We start from the raw sequence: 24,925 nt of genomic DNA, 5'->3' as shown, positions 1-24,925 counted from the left end.
TTATGAAGTTGAGCGTGCTTATTGTGATGTTGTACTAAGTGCTTTTAAAGAATTTGGACGCGGACTTAGTTTCACTTCCGAGGTACCCACAGAGACCTGCCTACAGTTTTTAGACCTCAAGCTACTGTGGGACCGTGAACACTTTTGTTGGTATTACCATCCTCGTGTGAAAAAGGGGCTGTTACCGTATGATTCTGCGCACTCTAAGATTGTTAAAAGAGGAATTGCTTCACTTTGCCTGGAATCTTCGTTGACAAAGTCGTGTCCACACCAGATGCACAGTAGTTTTTATGATCAGATCCACCGGTTAACGGCTGCGCGCTTCCCTTCGTCGGTCATAAACACGGTCGCCGAGGCACTCATGCAGAAGATGAAACGTGGAACGCAAAGGGATGGAGCTGCTTGGGACCCATTGGGTTCTAAGCTTCATGTGATGCCGTATGTGCACAAGCTCTCCCATAACCTGAAAAAGGTTGCTGCTAGGCATGGAGTGGCTCTGGTCTTTTCGGCGCCAGAAAAGCTAGCCAAGTTGTGTCCGCGCATTTGCGATAGCAAGAGACGCGGTTGCCTGAAGAAACATGAGAAAGCCTACGTCAAATGTTCCACGGGAGTTGTATACTCTATTCCATTATCCTGCGGAAAACAGTACACCGGGATGACCGAGAGATGCCTAAATGACCGGCTTAGGGAGCATGCGCTAAAGGTTAATAAAAACGAGGATAAGTACGCGCATCTTGTGGCGCATACTTCCGCATGTGGGTGTGAACCACGATTTACAGACACGCAGGTTCTTGGAAGAAGCTTGAAATCATCTGCACTTCTGACGTTGGAAGCATATTTTATTGGAAAAAATAAGGGCAATTGTGTTAGCGAGCCGTCGTTGGTGCTACATCAACAGGAGATATCTTTTCTCGAGGCAAGGATTTAGTGATCTGCTGGTTTATCTGCTTTTTCATATTTCTTTTTCAATTTGTTTAAATTGTTTTGCCTGGTGGGGTGGGGGCGCTCATACTTCGCTTTTGTGTTGCTTTCCACATGCGCAACTCTCTTCTTCATTGGTTTTGCGCATTTTTCTGTACGTATATAAGAGGGTCATTCAGGTGCAATAAACAGTTGGTAGTGAGCGCTGAGTGTCGTGTGTGTTCCTCGGGTGGATGAGTGAGTGTTTGTGTGAGTGTTTGCGGGAGTCAAGTTTGCGCTGATCATCCTACACTAAGGCGTTATTTAGTCACGTGGGCTCACTGTGCCAATAGGCTCACGCGGAGGGACCTTTTTTTGGCGCGGATTTTCTACGTGAATTCTGAGTGGACAGAAACAAGGGCGGCGGGATATTTAAGAAAAAGCGCGGCTCTTTCGAATGCGACCAAGATGGCTGCCGTAGGTAACGTAGAACGGCAACAGCGCGGCGCTTAATAAGCCCGTTTTTTACGCGTTCATCGCTAAAAATTTAGCTCGCTGACGGCACTTAAAATGCTGTCACGGCTAAAATACTGATCTAAGACGCATGAAACTTGGCGAGGTTATGCATCAGTAGCGGCAGAATCCAAATAAAACATCTTCAAAAATTCGATTTTTTTTCTGATTTTCAGTCTCAAAGACCCGCTTCCCCCCTTAATATTTATTCTTTCCATTCGTTGGGTCAACGCTGCCGATGTCGGTTTTTCTTAACGCTCTCGCATTTAAAGTACCAATGTCTGTTCTCGCCGTTCCTGGGTGGATATAAACTGTCAATTACATGTGGCGCATACCCGTACACCACGGCCAGCGGTAAACGGCTATGTGCCACATGTGTCTGGAGGAAAGGGTTTGATGACCTAGGCGACAGAATTTTCTCGTTATTCATGTCATGATACGACAGCCATATCCGTCAAATCCTCTTACCCTCCCATGACGATTTTGGTCTACACCAAGTTAAGGAGGCGATCATGGATCACCTCGGCGTAGGTGGCTAGGTAGATAGATTCGTAGATAAAAACGCTGAATGTGCCAAAGGTTCGCTCAGAAATGCCTCGCATTTAAAACTCCCAGAGCGGAGTAAGAACGTGGCTGACAATTAAGGACTGTTATTTTTTAAAAAAATTATAGACGAGTGTAAACAAAAGCTGCAGCAAGCTAGTCAATTAATCTGCTTTCGTATCTCTTCTTTTGCTGTGTTTACTTTTTAAGGGTGCGTGTTTCATATGGTTAGTTTCGTGATTGTCTGCATTATGCGTAAACCAGAGCTGCAGCAAACTGGTCAACTAGTTTGCTTTTGTATCTTTTCTTTTGCTGTGTTTACTTTTTAAGGGTGCGTGTTTCATATGGTTAGTTTCGTGATTGTCTGGATTATGCGTAAACCAGAGCTGCAGCAAACTGGTCAACTAGTTTGCTTTTGTATCTTTTCTTTTGCTGTGTTTAGTTTTTAAGGGCGCGTGTTTCATACGGTTAGTTTCGTGACTGTGTGCATTATGATGCATTTTGAAGTTATTTTGGATTTGTTGCTTTATCGATTCACGCATAAACTACATTGTAAGTTCTTCTTTTTTCTTTTGAAATTGTGTAAAAGTCGGGGGTGAATAAAACTTTATGTACCACTTATTAACTCCTCCATGTGCTTCATTTCGGGAGTGCTGGAAGCGAATTCTACGTGTTATCAGGCACGCTTCAGCCCATGTATTATGGTGTAAAAAACTGCCTTCTTCAATCCTGCAAGACCACAAAAACATTCGGCCAAATAAGTGACACTAACTATCCAGTTCTCACGCTGAAACGCCCCCGCGGAAGCTCACAATTACGCTGTCCGCGCTCAAGCTGTGCTGCCTCTTGCCCGGAGCAAAATGGCTGCCAACCGGTTTCCCAGGCTTCACCCGCTCGCGTGGGCGCGTATAGGGGACCTCCACTCCAGAAGTTTTTTTTAAACCTCCTTGTTTCCCTCGCATCTCTGAGAACGTTCCGGCAGCCACATTATAACCGGTCTTTCATCTCGGGGGACTGCACAATAAGCGGTATGCGTATACATGGAGTTCTATGGGAGGGTAAACGGGAGTCATAAAAAACCGCATTATAGCCGGTACTGCACTGTAAGCGGTTACGTTATAAGTGGTCTGAGCTGTATTGAACAGTTGAGAAATCCCCTTGAATTTCCCATGCAAAAGTATGGGGCTGGTGCGCACGTATATCGAACTCCGGCACAGCGAAACATCCGCTATATGGAACGCTGCGCCGCGCCGAAGCACAGAAATTGCATTTTTCCTAACAAATATTCATCATTTTTTGGCCGCGTTCTAACAAGTTCCGATCCATCGTCGCGCGCAGGTGACGAAAAGGCGGTGTTATTCCATTGCGTTGATCTAGTTCGTTGCGCAACGCTTGTCAGTGCACCGGTTTATTTGACGCATGATCTGCGGGATTTAATGCGCGGGCATAGTGTTTTTCAAAGAGGCTGATTGCCGAGGGCACCAAATTGAGAATGCGAAGTGACTCGGCAGCCTTGTTGTACTGTTTGCATTCCCTTCCTTGTTTGTTCGCCCATGATGGCATGCGGGTCCGAAAAGCATGGCCTTCGAGATGCACAACCTCGTGACGTATTTTTGGTGTTTTCGGTTTTAAAACGCACATCTCAGAGGCTACGCTTTTTTTCGCATTTCTTGCCAAAGCAGTGGCTGCCTCAGCTGCCTTCTACAAAGCCACAAGCGCCATCGCTATCACCAACATGTCGACGGTGGAGAAATGTTTCTTTGTGCAGCGTTGGTTCTTGCGGCATGTGGACTGGGGTACTTGCTTCGTTCTTGATAAATCGTCATTAGGGAGTCGAACTAAACATTGTCCCGCTCGTAGCGATAAAAATGATGACCGGTGCTTGGAGCGACGTCAAGCAAAGCACCGTTGTGCACCGTTTCCTTGCGGGCCTTGGTGCCAAGTGACGACTTTTGGGTGCATCATGACTGCTGACAACGGCATACGGTGCATCAGTGAATTTTGCGACTTATTATGTTTCCGGGCACCATATCAGACGGGAGCACAGCGAACGACTTCATCGATGCAGATAACGACGTAGCTGTTTCTGACTGCATCGCTGCCGATATCGTAGCTGACGTTGCCGGTGCTGCGGAAATGGACCCGTGCAGTACAGAGCTAGCATCGACGTTCAGCGTCGATCACCACTGTTGTGGCCGAAGGTGTTGAATTTGCTTATTTGGAAAGCTTCAATGATATTGACGATGACTTGATGAACTCACGGCGCGCAAGAAGCAAGACGAGTTTGCGGACTATTTTCGTGTGAAATAAAGTGTGGCAACTTGCAAAAGAACAAGTTGTCGCCTTGTTCTTTAGATATGTGAGCGAATCGTCATGTTCGCACTTTTTACGATTTCCGTAAACTGTATCAAGGCCTGCAGTGCTTTAATTTAAGCCTTAAATACGCATATTTTGTATTTCGAATTCTCGATATATCGAACTATTTCGCGATCCCCTTCGAGTTCGATATATCCGGGATAGACTGTATTGGGCGGTATTGTTTTTGAAAGCTTGAAATGCGCATGATGACTTGAAACAATTTATTTGTGTTAATGTCTTGATTGGGCACTAGGTGGTGTCGCAATCTCACGAGACATTCGGTGGGAGCAGTGGTTGTGATTTTTGCCAACTATCGGCGCGGGACAGGAGAAAACCAGACACAAAGCAGGCTAATTTGATTCTCCGGTCCAAGCGTTTAGGTTTCGATCCAATCCAAGTCATCCGAATACCGTTCTGAATCTGTTCTATTAGACAGAATAGTGCCTCCGTTCATTCTGTGCCTGTTCTTTGCCAAAACTATCGAGAGCACTGCCTTTTCCAGTAGCTGTTCTCACGTCTGACCGTCAGACGAGCCTCGACATATCCTGTGTGGCGCAATTTTTGCTCCCTCGCGTCCTCTCATGACATTTCATTCCGTTCTATTACAGAACGCATACAAGATAGCTGCTTAAGTCTACTATTCATTGATAAACATACACCACCAACAGTGAGTAGAACTTCACAAAAAGAGGTATCCGCAACCAAACGAAGCTGAACTGGTATTATGGTAACTCTGTATGAACTTTGGCCTAAGGCATCAAGGAAAAACACCTTCAATGCTTAACATTCCTGGTAAGCTGTTGACCCATTATTACAGCGGAACCTCAATTATACGTCCCCCGGTTTTGCGATGACCCGCATTTTATGATTAATCGACTTGGCCCCAGCAATGCCCCCACAGAAATAACATATTAAAAACCTCAATTATACAACGCAAGCTTATGCCGACCCCACATCTTACGACGACTCTCGGATACCATCCAAGAAAAACAATCACCATTTTTCACTCGAATCTAATGCCGACCAAATATTGGCGGGTGCAAAATAAAAACTTATGCGAACTTATGTGTCCCTAGATTGACGATTAGAAAACAAGAGAGAGAGAAAGAGAGCCCCCAGGCAATTCATTTTATCTTTTCATCCAGTTTTCCTGCCCTCAAGATCGCTTCTGAATACACCTAATCACTTGCGTATCAATCACTTGTTACCTAGACAAGCTCAATCCACACGGTGTAGCATCAGCTAGTTGGAGAGCTCGTCTTTGAGATCTGGATATTTCGACATACAGCTGAACATCTTTTGTTTGCTGTACTCGGTCAGAGGCCTCGAGCACGTAAAAACGATGCGGCGCAGCTATCATCACCGCGCAAAATAACTTTTCCTTGACGTGAGTGTTCATAATAACAGCAGCACATCACCAAATGCACTTTACAAGGGAACAAATACGACGTGCACAGCTCAGTCACGCACAAAAGTATCCGATGCGAACTTGTAACAAAATGTGCTCCATCGCCATTATGTGATGGCAATGACACTGTGTCTGACTCTTCTGACGGGAGGCTGTTGCCAACACGGTTTCGGTTTCGTTGTTACGCACAGGCAATCTTTCAGACTCGATATATCGGGGAAAAATGCACGTTGGATCAGATTTTTCTAAAGTTGGAAATAAATATTCACTCACACCACCTCGAATTAATTGCTTAGCAGTCATTTTTAAAATATAATGTGCAGGGTCATTCCGCAGCCTTATTCAGGCAGCCTGTTTTATTATCATGCTCAGTATGAGCTACATTACGCGAGCGCGTGGCCGAGCGCTCAGCAATGTTGTAGAGTGGCGCCGATCATGGCATATTTTCGAGTTATCGGGAGAGTTTGGCTGTCCCTGCGAGCACGCATCGCCTCCACTTGCTTTCACCCTCGCCCTCATTTTGCCCTGCGGTGATATCGGCTTCGGAAACGATAACTTTGAGGGTGAGAGCGAGCAAGTGGGGGCGATGTGCGCTCGCACGCGGAGCCAAACTCTCTCCTGATAACTCGAAAATATGCCATGATCGGCGCCACTCTACAACCTTGCAGAGCGCTCAGCCACGCGCTCGCATGATGCAGCTCACACTGAGCGCGATAGTACCTGTTTTTTGGAAAAGACTGAGCGTCACTGTCTATATTCTTAGTTTTTCGATTATACGACGCCTGGATTATAAGACGGTTTTGTGTGGTCCCCTCATAGTCGTACAATCGGGGTTCCACTGTACTTTGGCAAGAACTCTTATTGTCGACGAAATGCAAGCAGGTGCACCGGAACAAGTTTTTCATTTATCTGCAGCTTCTCCACGGCTCCAAGCACAAGCAAGAGGGGAAAATATTGTGCTCTTTATTCTACGTTTTTACGTAAACAAAATCATATTATATACTGTTCAATAATAACTCCATTCGTAATACCACTTTTCTTCAATTTTGTTACAAATTTGGAGCCATAATTAAATGGCATGGCTACTTTTACCTTGTTTTGGCTCCTTTTCAAATCTACTGAAGAGCAACCCTGCCCACAACCATTAAGCCAGTATGTATGTGGCATGTAAATAAAGGTCATGACCTCTGGAAAATAAAGAAATGCAAAATATAGCAGTGCCACAGGAAGTGAATTAGCTTCAAGCATAATAACGGATTTGCTGGCTTGTTACATGAATAAAACTGATTGGTAATTGGATTTCTGCTGGCTGTGAGACACTCTTGTAATAGGATAAAATTTTCAGCACTTGGGATCAAACAGTCCACCACTCAGCTTCTGAAAGCTCCAATGAAATCTCCAAAAACTGTAACGGGATTATTAGTGGCAATAAAGCAGTGTAGCACCGAGAAAGCAGGGCTGTGTCTCTCTCATTTGTGGCCTCCTTTGAGTGGACTGCTTAATTATGACACATACCTTCCATGGGATGTTAGCCTTCCAGCAGCGCCAGGCCTCGGACAGATGTTGCAGAATAGTACGCGCTTTGTTCTGCTTGATTCCTTCTGGCATCATGTCCAGAATGTCATGCATCACCTGTAATCAAGTGGAGGAATGGTTGGTGTGGCACTGGACACAAGCTCCCGCTTACCTTTATGCTCCTTTAGCACAATAGCTGACAATATGCATACACTTTTTCAATTGATATCAGTTGGGGTACATGTATTTTAAAACCCCATTTTAACAAAGCAAAAGTGACATGTGAATGGGCATGATGCACTAAAATAGTCTCCTAAACCAAAATATTCTCATGCATTCATGCTGACTAGTACAGGGGAACTTTGATCATATGTCCCCCGGTCATGCGACAACCAGCATTTTTCGACGAATTGGCTTCGTTCCGACGCCACCATCGAACAAAGACGCAACGTTCGAAATTGGCTTCGTTCCGCCGCAGCGAACAAAGACGCTACAGGCGGGTTCGTTGACTCTCCGACACAGCGCAGAAAAAGCACTCGAGGCAGGTTGCCAACAAGCACGGGTTTGTTAACCCAAGATGCAGCCCAGTGCAACAATCACGGGTTTGCGGGCCGTCAGGGTAACTCCGCAAGACCGATCGAGTACACTTGCCAGCGGCGGTACGACTACCACACAAAGGGGCAGCAGTCGAGCACACGAACGAGAAGCCACCTGTTAGAGCAGCGCGTCAACCCCTCCTGCAGGCCTGAGAGCATCTGCTGCGGCGAGCCAGCGCCAGACAGAAGCGAGTTCAAGGGGAATGGGGGTTGTCACTGACGGCCAATGAGGACAGGCGTTATGCAGTGACTTAAGCTAGCGCGGTGGCTTGTCCAGACACGAAGAGAAGCGTGCCCGTGCGCCGGGAGGCCGACACATGGCTCGCACCAGACAAGAGGCCTGGCGCCGCCGCCATGGTCGCCATACTGCCGATTAACGGCAGTTCCTGGCGCTCGAGCCGCGCGGGGCCAACACACGCGCTAGCTGGGGAACGAGGCACCAAAGGGGAGGGCGCAGTCGATTCCCACACAACATGCGTACACATGTGGGAAGTTACCGTCATTAGGTTTAAGCATGTGCGCCATTGTCCGGATTGTCACAAATTCAAGATAATGCCAAGAAGTCCCCTTATTTTCTCTCTTCGTTATTTTTGCCCTATCCAAGTCTATTTCGTGACCAGTTGCTTCTGCATGCTCGGCCATTGCTGTTCGATGAAGAAGAAGACACTCAGAAGTGACACTTCTTTTCGTTAAGAGTGACGCCCATTTGAGTTGATCACGCCAAGACGTCAGCTAGACGCTGGTCTAGCTGACGTCTTGGTCTTGATGGTTCTTACCGAAGACGAGTATGTTGTCTATCATGTTGACGACTCCAGTGGTGCCCTCGAGCAGTCTGGACATGAAGCGTTGGAAATATTCAGGCACTGTCACTATGGCAAAGGGAAGATGCTTGTAGCAATAGCGTGCGAAAGGCCTGATGAACGTCGTTAGTTCTTCGCTCTCACAACTTAGTTTGATTTGGTGAAAGCTGGATATTACATCGAGCTTGGAAAAAATTCGTGCCCCACCAAGCTGGCCTAACATGTCTTCAACTGTTGGCAGAATATAGCATTCCCGCTGGACAACCTTGTTAAGCTTCGTCAAGTCAACAAACAGCCTGTAGCCGCCCAATGGCATTGCCACAACGACAAGGCCTGGACACCATGCGGTTGGCGTATCAACCTTGGTAATGACTGTTGAACATTTCATCCAATTCCTTTTTCACCTGCTCGAGCAGAGGTAGAGGTATTCGTCTACGAACACTCAATGAAAAGGGACAAACATCCGAAGCAACGCGAATGTGGTATTCTGCTTGCACATCCCCAAGCCCACAAAATATTTTTGCTTGAGGCAGTGAAATGCCTTCCACTGAGTCCAAAAACTGAACGATGCCCAAGTCTTCAAGTGCAGGTAATCCCAGAAGGTGTGTCGTCTCTTTCTTGATAACATACAGTCTTTACACTGACACTTTGTTACGTCATTACAAAGTAGCAGTGAAAGTTCCCAGAATGTGCAACCTTTGATTTCCAGGACCAGACATCTCGGTATCCACTTTATCCAAAACAGTAGGTGATCCCAGCAAAGGAGGCGGAACAGCCGTTACTTCTGCGCCCGAAGTGTGCAAGGTGACCATTCACGTGAATGTTTCTTGCCCGACGCGTATGAGCACATGAAGTTCAACAGAGCCAAAAAGCTCCTTCCAATGCTTGGCCTTGCAAACAGCAATAAAGTGACCTTGCTTCTTGCAGAAATTACAAGTGGCTTTGCGAGCTGGGCATTCTTTTGGAGAGCGTTGACTGCGGCCGCAGTAATTGCAAGTGGACTGAGTTGGCTGCACTGACTTGCTGCAACGTGGCAACACATTCTTCTCGCGTAGCGCCACGTCCACGTTTAAGTTGTCGAAGGCCCCACATTCGCTGAGAGTTGCACAGGACAAGACGCTCTTTTTCGGCTTCTTCATGAATACATGCTTGGCACAACGTTTCCTCTGCCAAAAGTTTCGTACATCGGCACAAATGATCTCATAGCTTCACGTTCCGCAGTACAGCAACAAACTTGTCCAGAACAAGGTGGTCTTCGATCTCGGTGTTGTACTGACAACGCCTGACAGGATTCCGAAGCACAGTAAAAAATTCATCAACAGGCTCCCCTTGCTGTTTTACTTGGCGGTGAAATCGGCAGCTTTCATAAATCTCATTGAGAGGGTGGACAAAATGTCAAGCAAGCTTAGCCTTGACTTCCACAAATGGGAGGTTTTCCGGAGCAGACAGTCCAAGCGACGACAAGACACTACGTGCTTGAGAACCCATGCAATACAAGAGTGTTCGCTCTTGCACCTCGTCAGTGGCTGTGTTGAGTCCGGCAGCAAAGACAATCTTCGTACCTTGTTATTTATGTTGTCCATTCCGCAGGGCTTGTGAAGTTGAACGGCGGTGGAGGCTGAAGTCCAGGTGTACTGACAAGCACAATGTTGAGCTTGGAAGGCTCGGCACCTGTACTGGGTGTCGCATCCCTAACTCCGTGTTGGCACCCCCTTCTGACACCATGTTCAGAGACGCCGAGTAAAAACACGAGCTCGGCTCGTAGCAACAACAAGATGCCCTTTATTGGCATCCGCCCTTTACCTATATACCGCATTCCAGATGGCGCTCGCATGCTATCAACGCCATCTGCTAGCTGTTTATCGAAGAACACCGAGGGTCCACTGCAGGAGCCATCTGTGAAAAGGCCTAGAAGGAACATTATTCTTTTTTAACAGTAGTGAAGTAATTATGAGATAAATGCAAAGAAGTCAAAGTGGACGAAAAGACAACTTGCCACCGGTAAGAACCAAACACACAACCTTCGGATAACACGTCCAATGCTCTACCAATTGAGCTACAGCGAAGGTCGTCCTCCCTTCCTCTTTATCGGTTATTTCTGTGCATGTAAACCTAGGAGCCAGCACTACTTGTAGCCACGACTGTGAGCGTGGAACACTATTTTTGCCAGCTAGCATCACGTAGTGCGTAATCTTATTACGAGCTGTCCGTTAAACCATCACATACTACCTAGGGCATCAGGTCTACCGGAAGGAGGCCTTCGCTATGACTGAACAAAAAAAGGGGATTTATCAAGCGCTCGCTCGTTGTGCCTCACAAAGAAAACGAGCATTTCTTTCGTGAAGCACCTGGTAACAGATGACATGGGCCACTCACCGATGCCCTGAGCTCCAGATCAAAGTGGCTCTCCACACGCTGCTTGGTGACAGTCTTGGCCACTCCTTTGGAGTGGCGCCCTTCAAACTGGCGGGACAGCAGGTTACCCAGCCAGCGCTCAAGCAGAGGAGTGATGCCTCTCATGAAGAACAGCCACACTCGCCAACCAGGTGCCCAGAAACCACAGCCTGGTCCTTTGCCCACTGGGCCCTGCGCAAGCAGAACCATCACTAGTGAGTCAGGACTATGAAACGACATAGGCATAGTATAATGAGAACTAACAGACAATAATTCCAAGGAAAATATAGGAGATGTTATTTGTAATAATTGAGATATACATGTGAAGAAAGTAAAGTGGACGAAAAGATAACTTGTTTCTTGTAGCAATGAACATCACTTGTTCAATGTCCGGGCTTAGCGAGTCATACTTCCTATTCTCCACAATGTGTTCAATTGGTGTGTAGCATCCATTGAGTAGTTCAGCTTGCCAGCCTACCATACAGAATGCCCTTTTGTTTTGTTTTTTTGCACTCCTGTCTAGTACATAACTTCGTCAGGTCCTGATGCATAGCTGTGACAATAATTTCTTGGATTCTACGCGCTGCAACCACAGTATGATTATGAGGCACAATGTAGTGGAGGGCTCCAGAAATGTTAACCACCTAGTGTTCTTTCACATGCCCCTAAATCTAGGCACATGGGCCCCTAAGTACATGGGCCCCATGACTGAGGGCGGCCGGGATCAAACCCGCAACGTTCAGGTCAGCAATCAACCACAACGGCAGCACTGTGACATGCTATCAATGAAGATAATGATACCGTTAACCTTGATATAACGAACTCCATTATAATGAATTCTCAACATAGCAAAGTACCTTTTTATAACAAGTCCATAAACACCCATGTGACCTTTTAACTTCATTTTGCATCCATACGAGGTACAGGTGACAGTGGCACAGACACATAGCCACGAAACAGCTTCACTAGCGTCCCTTATTAGATATACACAGCAAAACGTGCTTGATTGAAATGATTACAAGACAACAAGATATCTACATACAATTAAAACAGTGCAAGAGCAACCAATTAGTTAGGAAACAAAAAGCAATTTCATGACTTACACAAAGGTTTTACAAAGCAAAGATATTTCATACAATGTTTATACAAAGTTATTCACAAAAGCATCAAAATGACGTCACAGCTGTGTTGCAGTGAAGCCCATCTTTTCTGCAGGCACTCATTTCAGCTTACCAAGTGACTGCCGACATGCTTCATTTGCTGATGAAGACAACAATATATATTTTGCACTGGCAGCAATGAGGCTGAAGTGCTTCACCTATCAATCTTCAACATGGCATTGTGGCCTTGCCCTATGGCTCCAAAAGGCTGCAATTTATACAGGTTTGCGGTGAAATCGGGATCGAGGATTGCCATACGGCACCCAAAATTTTCTAATTGTGCTGACCACCGCTCCAAGTTATACTAAAACTATGGGGCCACAGAAGTTGTCTGAATTAAGTGAGATATTGAGATAACAGAGTTCCAATTAAATGAGAATTCAGTGTTGCCTCAGCTATAAGATGTTCACCTGCACACTGGTAAGAGAGGTTGCGCTGGAAAGGGCATTTCGCCGTTCCTGCTGCCTTTTACGCTCTGTTGCTGTGCTGAAGCCAGGACGTCCCATTTCCCCTTCCCCTTTTACGGGGAGATGCCACCGCTTTCTGGACGCTTCATCATTCCACTTGAGAGGTACAATAAACAACATCTCAAATGTGCCGCAAGCCACCCTCCATCATCGTACCTGCAGCGCCCTTACCTCTGGCCAAAGTGTGTTGGCGGGCTAGTTGGTTGTTCATGCTAAGTTCTACAGCGCGACTGGAACGCGGACGGAGAGGAACACGCAAACACACACACAGCGCTGACTTTCAAATGTTTATTTTCATATGCACGTGTCATATATATAGACACACGCCGTGTTCATTGCTGTCCAAGAGGTGTTTGTTGGAGCTAAGAGCCCAGAGGTAACAAGCCGGCATTGTCATTTGCTTCGGCGCACTATAAGTTAGTCAAATGTGCTGTGATTCAGCCGTGTTTTCACAATTCTTTATCCAAGTCTTGTGAGCATAAGACTGAAGAAAGTTTGTGGGGCCAGGCCAAGCGTCTGTGCGACTCCGGTTACCCCATGAGACTGTTGTCGGCGGTGGCGGAACACCTGAGCAAAAAGTACCGGACAAATCCGAGTGAGCGTCAGAGTGACACTCGAAGGAAAAAGCTCGCAGTAGTGCGCTACATACACACTGTATCTCACAATCTGAAAAGGATTGCAAGAAGGTCCGGTGTGGACGTTGTTTTTTCTGCGCCCGTGTGACTGCAGGGACTTTGCAGGCGAGTGAACGCTGAAAAAGAAAATACTTAGTGTTCCACTAAACATAGCAAGAAGTTCCTGGCCTGCGTTAACCCCTTAAGTGCTTTATTTTTTTGAAAATTTCCCAACCAAAAGTGCCTATTTTTTTTATTGCTGATTTCGAATCTGATTGTACTAAAAAATAGCTAGTCGATGTTAAAAAAATATTTGTACCACATACTTAGTCAAATCAAAACACGGAATAACGCAAGGGGGCCTGTTGCAGCTCCTGCACCAAAAGCGAGTTTCCTTTCTCAATTTTTTCCCGTTTTCTCCTCGCTTCCGAGAGCAAACGAAGCACATTTGAAGAAACTGCTGAATATATTCCATAAGGTCATCTGGCAATGACAAGTTGAAAGTTTTGCCTGAAATGACTAAGAATGGAAAGCGAGGAGGCTTCACAGGAGGATTGTCCGCATCAAGCAGGATCCACTGGCGAGCACTCGCGATGTTTGCTTCCGAGCTGTTTTCATCATCACCGGAGGAGATGCTCAATTCACCGCCTTCGCTGTCTTCACTTCCGGACACAAGATAAACATCTGTATCCGAATAATCATCACTCGAAGAAGATGATGAAAACGAAAAGCCTCTTTTCGTGTTGACGAGCCAGTTATGCATAGGTGCCCGCCACCGCAAGCCATGTTTTCATACAAAAACCGCGCTATTTCCGCAGGAGAAATATAAATTGCCAAGTAAATGCTGCCATCTGGTGGATTACACGCAATCTAAGCTGTAGAAGAGCGCCTCTTGCCCTGAACGCTAGAGGGGAGTACCTGTTCCGCTAGGACGAGCTCTGCTCGTCCAAAGCAGTTTGGGGACAGTTTGGGCAGGACGAGCTCTGCTCGTCCAAAGCAGTTAAGGGGTTAAAGACGTAATTTATTCCGTCTCGCTGTCATGTTCTCGTGTGTACATTGGCCAGACCGGCCATTGTGTGAATCAAAGGTTGAGGGAACACAAGTACAATAGAGACGAACCCGCTTATAACGAACTCGAAAGTGTTGCGAAAAGTGGTCGCTATATCAGTAGTTCGTTGTATATGGACCGCCTTTAAAAACGTTCGCTTAGTGGCCAAGCCTTTTTTTTTTTTCTGTGCACTTTTATTAAAATGCACCCAACCCCTCCGGTGACAAGCTAAGCTTTTTCGTGTCGCGAAGCGACGCCCGCTACGTGCTCACGAGTGAATTACCTGCCTTTGCTGTGAACTGACACCGTTTCACTGAAGCGTGGTACTGCCACGTGGAACCGATCATCCCTGGCTAGTTGCGTGCAGCGCGTCCCCTACTCGGTTCGTGGAGTCACTGCCGGGCCGCTTGCTGTATGCCGTATGCGCATGTTTGTACGTTCTTCGTGCCTGCTTCACTCCGGACCGTGCACGGGTGCGGCGAGTAGCCTGTTCGTTCAATGCGGCGAAAACAAGCATTTTGCAAGGAATGCGCACTCTACATCTTCACGATGCTCTCGCGGCCCTGCACGACGATGCGAGATGCACTTGAGTTCTCACCTAGTCAAACACGCAGTATACGCTCGCTGTCAGTGCATCGATGTTTCTCGGTGCCCGCGCCGCTCAACAACAGCGAGCTACTTTCGTTTCTACAAAGCGAGGCGCACTTTAAAGTGGTCTCGCACGACGCGGCGGCGACGAACTTGTGAACGGCAGCATGGCGCGCTCGTATTACCGTCAATCGGCGCAGTGTACAGCGTACGCCACACGCGCAGCCGAGCAGATATCTACAGGTGACTGTGATATAAGGTTGTCGGCTATAAGTCATAACTGCACGTTCACCGACAGCCGCCACCTCGCCTTCGCTCTTTTCTGGTGCTTATCCGCGAAGGCATCGCCGCAATCGCGCGGAAATCGTTATCACCGATCGACTCTGCCGTTACCGAAAAGACGGACGACCTTTTGCGGCACATTGTGGCGTCGACGAGTTTAGGGACGCAGTGAACCTTTATGCGATGAAAGTTATCGCGGTTATCACTTCTTGCATTTATGCCTTCTTGCGTTCCAAGGCATTGTTTGCTTCATCGTAGGCGGTCGTAGCTGCAGAGAACGGCGCCAGGAAAGGTTACCATGCGAAAGCTGACCGCAAGGCTTCATGCTGCCTTCTTTTTTTTTTTTCCTCACTGCCATTCTGCCACTGAAGAAAAGGCTCGAAAGTGAGCGACCTCGCTCGCAGCATCCGAAATTTGCATGCGGTGCTCGCCGAACAGGGATATCTTAGTCGCGAGTAAACTGGAGCGGAGCACACGCGCGAGCGCGCGCCCCTCTCATGCTTTAGAAGGCCTGTTTTAACTTTTTTTCGCTTCGTATGCACCATATTTTTACCACGACCGTGTCTGAAGTGTTCGTTGTAAAAGTAGGAGGTGTAAAAGCACGAAAGTTATTTCCGGACATCTAGCTATTCACTGTCAAAGATGTGGCTGTGTTCCCATGTTTCATAAAACTAGCATTCTCAACAGGGCAAGAGATCTATTGACAAGAGAAATTATTGAAGCATATGAAATAGATAAAATGAATGATATGCGTGTCAGCATGCCATCCTCGTCATTGTCAGATAAAGAAAAGAGGTTTCTGGATATGTCCCTCTAGGTAGGTGGCTCTGGTTGTGATTGCGGCAAACATGCGTGTTTGGGTCCGGCCGGAATATAGGTCGAATTTTTTTTCACAAAGCGCGATGAAAAGTCGACCCTCATCTTATGCACCGGTCATTGGCAGAAAAAAATGTTGAAGTCTCGCAACAATGGGCAGCTGAAGTCAGAAGCCTCCATTGCCATCGTGAGCATCAGCAGCGGCGGGCTGGCGGCACCGTTGGGCAACGCCATTTTGCTTTTTCTTCTGTCAAGTGTGGCTGCTTCGGTTATCCGCTGTTTTTATTTTTTTGTTTCCTTCAGAAATGAGTGGTAGCCGACGGCAGTTTACGATAGGCTTTAAGAAAAAAGTTATTGAGTATGCCGAAGCGCACGGCAACCTGGCGGCACAACGGGAATTTGGTGCATCAGAGAAAAGCGTCCGATACTGGAGGAGCCAAAAGCAGCGCATCACATCCTGCAGCAACCAAAGAAAAACATCGTTTTGTGGATAGACTGCAGTGCACCCCGAACTGGAAATGCTACTCGCAGAGTTCGTCCAGGAGCTGCGTGCAAGGTCGCTACCCATGACAGCAGAGTGCATCCGTGTGAAAGCTCTCGAGATAGCGCACGACTCTGGGCTCACGAGGGCTCAATTCAAGGGCTTGCCATCGTGGGTGCGCCGATTTATGAAGCGGAAGGGCTTTGCGCTGTGGCGGCGTACTTCCGTGTGCCAAAAACTGCCCGAAGATTTCGATCAAAAGCTGGTCGAGTATCAGCGCTGGGACACATGGGCAACACTGACGAAACTCCTATCTGGTTTGATATGCCCTCGAACACGACTGTGACCGCTAAAGGATCAAAGCAAGTGAAGCTCTTGACAACGGGCAACGAGCATTCACGATTTACAGTGACGCTCGCGTGCACAGCCGATGGAAAGAAGCTGCCCCCTTATATCATTTTCAAGAGAAAAGGGCTACCGAAAGAAGACTTTCCTCAGGATGTGATCGTGAAAGCAAACGAAAAAGGGTTCATTAATGAATCCCTCATGCTCGAATGGATCCGGCTCGTGTGGAATCGGAGACCCGATGCGCTTTTTCAGCGACCGAGCATGTTGGTCCTCGACTCATTTCGAGGCCACCTCACAGCCGATGTAAAAGGAGCCCTGTCCGATGGCAAGACTGATCTTGTCGTGATCCCTGGGGGACTAACATCAATCCTCCAGCCACTGGACATAGTGCTCAACAAAGCCTTTAAAGATCGCGTAAGCGAGCTCTACAATGAGTGGATGCTGGGCTACAATCCCAAGACCTCCCTGGCCGCCTACGACGTCCACCTCTCACAACCGTTTGTGGCTGGGTGTCGTCAGCATGGAAATCTCTCCCGGAGGAGATGGTACGCAAGTCTTTTCGCAAATGCTGCATCAGCAACGCATTGGATGGAACGGAGGAAGACGCACTCTAGGACATTACTAGTGACAAGCAGGCGTCGTCAGACTCAAGTTCGGACGAGTCTGAGTGACAGCGCTTTGTGGCCTTCTGGCGTTTAACTACATATCAATGTCCAAATGAAAAGAAATGTCACCACAGTGCAGCTGGTTGTGTCGCGTATTTATCAAGGTAAGGGTGCGCCGTGATACTTTCCAATTTTTTTAAATTTCTTTTTTTGGAGATTCAAAGTTTGGGGGGTCGACCTATATTCCGGTCCGACCTATATTCCGGTTTTTACGGTACCTTGCCTCTGACCTACTGCCCCAGAGATGCAGCACAAAGCCGTGCAAGGTGAGATGAATCATCACCACTCTCGCAAAGTGTGTTTCCCATATCACTGTTACTTTTCCCCTAGTAGGGCTGAATACTCCGCTGCTGAAGTACTTGCATGTGTTTCTTGCTACAGTAAAACTTTGTTAATTCGGCCCCCTTTAATTTAGAAATTTAGTTAATTCGGATGCCCCATCTGGTCCTGTCAAATACATACACAAGCCTATGGCACGAAACTCTTACTAATTTGGACGTATCTGGTCGTACATCAGTCAGTTCGGATGATTTCCGTTACTCGGAGACACATGACGCACATAGGATCGGGTGGCGCAAGGAGGCGTCCCGAGTCACACCGCCAACGACAGCGTCTGATTAGCGTGCGCCAATCTCGAATGCCATGCATGCATGAGCTGGGAGTGCATACAGGCCGAAAACACATCAAGACCATCATGCTCTTACGGTAAACACTCATTAAATGGGACGATTTGGACCTATTCCATGGTCCCGGCAAGCACAAGCAATATTTAACTCTTTGCAGTCCAAAACTTTTACCCACTTTCCTGCCGTTGTGATCTGAAAATATTTCACAAGGCTTGAGCCCCACAAAAGAAAGAACACTGGGTAGAAAAACTCATGAGATGTTTATTTTTGTTTATTTTTGGCGCTTCTTCTTGTCTTTCCTTCCTGCGTGTGTGTGTTGTTTTTCACGCTGCTTACTACCGTTTATGTTTGTAGTTGACATTTGCTCAAAGGGGCCCTGCAACAATTTTAAACATTTCTTAGTGAACTTCTGCTACTTTGAGCCTGCCTGCCCTGCCCTGCCTGCCCTGCCCTGCCCTGCCCTGCCCTGCCCGTCTGCCTGCCTGTCTGTCTGTATGTCTGTCTGTCTGTGTCTATCTATCTATCTAGCCACATATGACTTTGTGCTCTCCTGGCTGTTTCGTTAATAGGATCTACAGTTGAAACCCGCAATAACGAAATCGGCGGCGAAAGCACAAAATTTCGCTCTTGCGGGAATTCCGTTGGCATGAGAATGCGGCAGAAAAGACATGGAATTTACAAAAAACACGTTTTATTTTGAAAAGTCAGTAAGTTTGCTTTGGCGGGCCTTACTATGCAGCAATTTCATGTCTCTCGATCGGGAATCTCGTTTGCCACAGCACAAAGCTTGCCCCATGCACTGGTCAGTGACGGCGGCACTGCGCTGTCACCAGTACCGTCATCAACTGCGCCTATATGCGAACCTTCTTCCGGCTCCGCTGGATCAGCGCAGAATCGTGGACAGCGAGCTGCACGCAACGCTGAATTCTTCGGCGATGTCCATTTTTTCCCTGCCCTTTTCCACCTCACGGATGATTGCAGCCTTATCTTCCAGCGTGATGAACTTCCGCTTTTTCGTTGGAGGCGGCTTCTTCGCAAACAGCGAAATCGGACGAAGTAATCGCAACACGTAGTCCGCAATAACGAGCAGGCGTTTCGGCAAGCCATCATCATCATCATCATTGTCGCCAGATTTATGTTTTTTTGTAAACAATGATGGCGGCTGCTTCTCAAGTGTGCTGTAGCGGTAGGTTTGCACAATTTAAGTATACCATGAATGCATTTGAGCAGTTTTCGAATGTGCTTAATGTTGCGAGAGTAGATTATTTGCGCACTCGTGTATCAAAAATTTCATTAACGAGGGACTGCGGTATGAATATCTTTCGTAGTCGCGAGTTACGAAATACACTGACTCCCATGGGCGTTCGCCGGTGCTCCGAAAATATTTCGTTGCGGTGAGAATTTCGTTCCCTAGGGATTTCGTTATCGCGGGTTTTGACTGTATACCAAAATTGGTATGGCATAACATGACTGTATGACAAACATAAATAACAGGTAATAACACGAAAATCATGACATGCATGTCATGAACGGCATGATTTACATGCCACGGTGTTGGTGCTCTTGTGCCCGTTTCGTTAACTTGATATACGGCAACACTGGTACGGCATGACAAGAGTGTATGACGAATATAAGTGACAGGTATTAATGTGAAAATTATGACACGCATGTCATGTACAGCATGGTTTACATGACATGGTCTCGAGGCGCTCGCAGTCATTTAATTACATGAATATATACCAAAACTGGTACGACGAGACAATTCTGTATGGCGAACATAAATGACAGGGGGTAACATGAAACTTATAACATGCATGCCATGTACGCCATGACATACATGCCCCGCTCATGCTGCGCTTGTGGCCATTTCGCTATCTTGACCTGTACAAAATTTGGTATTGCATGACCTGACTGTATGAAGAAAATAAATCACAGGTGGTAACAAAAAAATCATGACATACAACGACGTACAAACTAAAGGTGGTGACATGACAATCATGACATGCATTTCATGTACAGCATGATTTACATGCCACGCTCATGGTGCGCTCACAGCCGGTTCACTAGCTTGGTGTACCCAAAAATCGGTATTTCGTGACATGGCTGTATGAAAAACATCAATGACAGGTGGTAACATGAAAATCATGACATGCATGTCGTGTAAGGCCTGATTTACATGCCATGCTCATGGTGGGCTCGCGGCTGTTTCGCTAGCTTGACATATATGTGGTATCCGGCGCAATGCCCTGCCGAACTACGTCGAAGAGCTGCAGGACCGCAAAGTAACTACACCAACCCAGTACCTCAAACAACTCTCTTTATTGTTAGTCCATGATGGTTAATATACACAGATGCCAGCTGACATAATAAGGCGCGTGCGCGTGCATCTGCGCATGCCTAGGGCTATCGAGATTATAACACACATGCTGAATACAACATTCTCCCTCCCCTCAAAAACTTGAACAATCACTTAGAAAGAGTAACAATAAGTAGACACTACATAGCACTCAATGTCGTTCATAGTCTTTTAACCACGATGGTGGTCTTCTTAGCCTCGTCGACCGCCTCAGTTCTGGAAGGTCCCTTGAAACTGAGGCCCCAAGGTTTGACGGCTGGGGTGCATCATCGGAATCGTTTGGCGAGTCACAACAGGAAGATTCTACAGGAGTAGCAGGCCGAGGGCAGGGTACCAGCCGATTCTGATTCCAGGTGCGACCATCACTTAGTTTGTAAGTGTCTTGGCCACATTGGTCAATGATTGTGAACGGGCTTGAGTAACTCACAGCACCCTTAGGCACATGGTCTGGCAGCCTGATTCGTACCGGTTGACCTGTTGTTAACAGAGAATGCTTTGCAGCTCGTCGACGGTCGGTGTAGGTCTTACTTGCTTGTTGCTTTTGCTTTACCCTGCTGCGGACGGTCTCCATTGCTGCATGTGGGTCTCGAAAAACTGTTTACCTGGCGCTCCTACTAGATCCAGTTTAGTTCTGGGATGACGGCCGTACAGGAGAACGGAAGGCTACACTCCTGCAGTGGCATGCAGCGTGAAACGGTAAACTCCTAGATCTTCGGTGATGGCTTCCTTGAGAGACTGACGTTCACGCGTGCAGACCTGAACATACTCTTTGAGCACCCGGTTAAATCTTTCCACCTGGCCGTTCGCTTGCAAGTGGTAGACTGCCGAATACGTATGGGTGATGCTGCGTTCCTTGAGAAAACTGTCAAACTCGCAGGCTGTAAACCGAGGACCATGGTCACTCACAATCTCGTCTCGGTATCCTTCCCTGCTAAAAATGCTTCGTAGGAAGGAAATAACTGTTGTAGCAGTCACTCTCGCAGCGAAGCAAACCTCTGGCCACTTGCTGAAGCAATCAATGGCCGTAATCGCGAAACGACAATCTGCAGACACGTTCGCAAAAGGACCCGCAATATCAATTCCTAGCTTCTGCCATGGTGCCGACGGAAATGCAACCGGCTGCAATGGTGGTGTCACTGGTTTTGCAGACTTGTCAACTGATTGGCATACACCACAAGATGCAATCAACTGTTTTACTTGTTTGCACATAACAGGCCACCAGTATTGCTCACGTAGTCGCTGTTTTGTCCTTGTTATTCCTGGGTGAGACTCGTGGGCTGCGTCAAGTAGCCGTCCTAAGAAAGATAGGTGCGACGAACTTGTCTCCACGAAGTAGGAGGTCTCCAACGACTGAGAGCTCAGTCCGCACCCTGTAGAATGGAACTGCATCGGCAGGCAACGTCTTCACTGCAGGCCATGTCGAAGTCACCCGCTTCATGACCTGTTGCAGCAGCTGGTCTTGCATTGTTTCAGCGACAAACTCCCCATGGGTAACGCATGGTGAGACCACACAAACGGTCTGCCCAGTCTCTTCCTCCTCCACCTGAACTAGGAGAGGCATCCTTGCAAGAGCACCAGCAACCGTATTCTTGTCACCCTTTTGGAATTCAATTGTGAAGTCGCATGTCAATAGTCTTGCGTGCCACCTTGCTATTCGGAACGGACGGCGACCTACTCCCTTTGTACTTAGGAGTGTAGTCAGAGCCTGGTGGTCAGTGCGCAGAGTGAATGGACGGCCCCGAAGGTAGACTCCCCAGTGTTCGCATGCCCACAAGCATGCAAGGGCTTCCAGTTCCCCAATGGAGTACTTCTGTTCCTGTGGGGTAAGCCTGCAAGAAGCAAATGAAATCGTTACTAGCTCATCATTTCTTGTCTGTTGCAACACTGCTCCTAGCCCGATGGATGAGGCGTCTGTGGTAACAATGTCACCCACAGGGTCAAAAAGCTGTAAACATCTTGTGGACAAGGTACTTTTCAGCTGCTCGAAACAAGCTTGTCTGGCAGGATTCCAAGTGAACGTGGAATTCTTACGTAAGAGCTCACGAAGAGGCTCAACAAGCACTGCATAGTCAGGTACGAACTTTGCGTAATAGCCAACCATTCCTAAGAATGAGCGCAGGGTACTGATATCCGTTGGTGCTTGTGCAGCCTTGATGGCGTCAATGTTGCTTTGTAGCAGCCGTATACCCTGGTGACTTCTTTTTGCTGTCCGTGCCACGCTCCACAGCGCTGTGAATCGCATCTTTCGCGTTTAAAATCGTTGACAAACAACTAGCTGGGATGCAAAATTTGGCAACGACATCCTTTTTTGTTTCTAGAAACGGCGTCCAAGATGGCCATTTCGTCCTCAAGAGTCAGTATCTTGCGTTTCTTCGTCGAAGCACTCATCCTTGGATTATCACACCAGGTACTGGGTGCGTGGTCACCTGTCGGTTCGCACAAGCGCGAGGCGTTGGAAATGAAGAGCGACCAACACGATGGCATCGTACCGAAGAAAACCAACAAAGACAGAAACTGAGAATGCGGAAAGCCACAGCGCTGCCGGCGCTGCTGCGACTTTTTCTTTTTTTTCTCTCTCTTTTCCTTTTCAAGTAGTGTAACCTAGTGTAAGGTTAGCGAAGTGAAGCGCAGAGACTTGCACTGTAACCAAAGCGCGTTGAAAAAAAAAAAAAAAAAAAAACTCGCTTTCTTTTCTCTCTCTCTTTGGCAAAAAGGAGCAGGCTAGGCCAGCTGCAGCCAGCGGCGGGATCAGGTTTGAGGGGATAATAATAATATCTGGGGTTTAACGTCCCAAAACCACGATATGATTATGAGAGACGCCTTAGTGGAGGGCTCCAGAAATTTCGACCACCTGAGGTTCTTTAATGTGCACCTAAATCTAAGTACACCGGCCTCAAACATTTTCGCCTCCATGGAAAATGCAGCCACCGCAGCCGGGATTCCATCCCACGACCTTCGAGTCAGCGGTCGAGCGCCATAACCACTAGACCACCGTGGTGGGGCCAGGATTGAGGGGAGGGTTCGGAAAGGTCACACCCGCAGCGGCAAGATCACCTGGTCGAGGGATGCAGGCTCGGCTCGCGCACGCTCGCACGCACACACACGTGCGCTCGCTCTCGCCTCGCAGTCGCCGTGCCTTCGAACGTGCCAAACGTGACGCCGCCGCTTCGCATTCCGTCGCGGCGGAGAAGGTGCTTCGAATTGCTGCTCGCGCAAAAATGACAAAATTTGGGCCAACAGCTTTAGGTCGTCGGCGGGGAAAATTCGTTATTCCGAGAGGGTCTCCCGCTGCCACTTCGTTATGTAGAGGTCTCAGATGTGCTTCTACGGAGTAACGGCGCGGAATAGAAAAACTTCGTTACATCCAAGAATTCATTATATGGAGGTTCGTTATAAGAAGGTTTAACTGTAGAAAAGATTGTACATACATGCATGCATGACAAACATGGGATATATAGTGAACTCAGGGGTGGAAGCGGGCTTGAGTGTTTTGGAGCAGCTCAGGGAGCAGGAATAATGCTGTTTTGGAGCAGCTTTGGAGCACCAAAATGTGTGTTTTGGAGCAATGCAAGTTAGTTTTGGAGCAGAATTCTAAGGTCAAACGTCATTGTGGTTTAATTTTTTTTTATTTTTGGTAAAAAAAATTCCAACGATTTTAGAAAACATTCAGTATTGATGAACCAATCACGCTTAAATAAATGTTATATATACACACACACGTGTACGTGTTATCATTAAAACATCACAGCTGTAATAGAGCAATGACTCAAGAAAACGAGATAAGCGACGTTTTCAATAGCTACACTTGACTAGACTGACAAATTAAAAACGTTCATGGTAATGAACGTTTTTCAGCAGCGGCGTTCCTGCGCCGCGTTTGCCGGGTTGCTACATTCTCGTCAAAAGCCTACGCAACCTTCAAAAAGTTCCTTCGAAATGCACGGTCAGCGCCGTCTGAAAGCATTGGAAGAAACCAAACAAACGCGTCTGCATCCTAAACTCAGCTTGTCAGATGAGCGGGCGATGCGCCGCGCGAGGCATTGTCTCTACTTCAAGTAGGAAGACGCGGCGGCACGATTTTGAGATAGCGTTCGTGAAAATGACGCACGCAACCCTCCAACCACGCGTCAGTCGCGCATGAAATCGAGCCATTCAGGACACAACAGCGCGATTTCGCGAAGGCATTCGTCAAAAAACGCGCGTAAATTGCGCCAAAAATTTCACCACGCGCTTCCACCTTTTCCCTTGAAGTTCCCTTCCAAGATTTGTCAATTATTGGTGTCGGTTATATGCACGCAAATATGGTACTTGAGGTGCGATGATACTAGATGTCGTAAGCGCACAATTTGTATCCCGTGGTTCTGTTTTTGTACTACCTCACATTCGTCTTTTTAGTAATAACGTTCCAGGTGTCAAGTTTTTTTTCGTATATTTCTTCACTCGCCAG

At 47.4% G+C, this 24,925-nt stretch overlaps 1 protein-coding gene across 1 annotated transcript in view; it reads right to left on the bottom strand.

Annotated features, from left to right (window-relative positions):
• LOC119389333 (pre-mRNA-processing-splicing factor 8) overlaps positions 1–24,925 on the bottom strand; it is a 619,528-nt gene that overhangs the window by 299,530 nt on the left and 295,073 nt on the right. The window contains exons 12-13 of the mRNA XM_037656539.1: positions 11,010–11,219; positions 7,238–7,354 (exon numbers count right to left, since the gene is read on the bottom strand). Of these exons, the coding sequence (XP_037512467.1) occupies positions 7,238–7,354; positions 11,010–11,219 (327 nt within the window). The remainder of the gene's footprint in view (positions 1–7,237; positions 7,355–11,009; positions 11,220–24,925) is intronic.

Source organism: Rhipicephalus sanguineus, chromosome 4 (assembly GCF_013339695.2).
Source record: "Rhipicephalus sanguineus isolate Rsan-2018 chromosome 4, BIME_Rsan_1.4, whole genome shotgun sequence".
Lineage (NCBI taxonomy): Eukaryota > Metazoa > Arthropoda > Arachnida > Ixodida > Ixodidae > Rhipicephalus > Rhipicephalus sanguineus.
The sequence above is the reverse complement of the archived record's forward strand: the minus strand, read 5'-3'. Positions and strand labels throughout refer to the sequence as shown.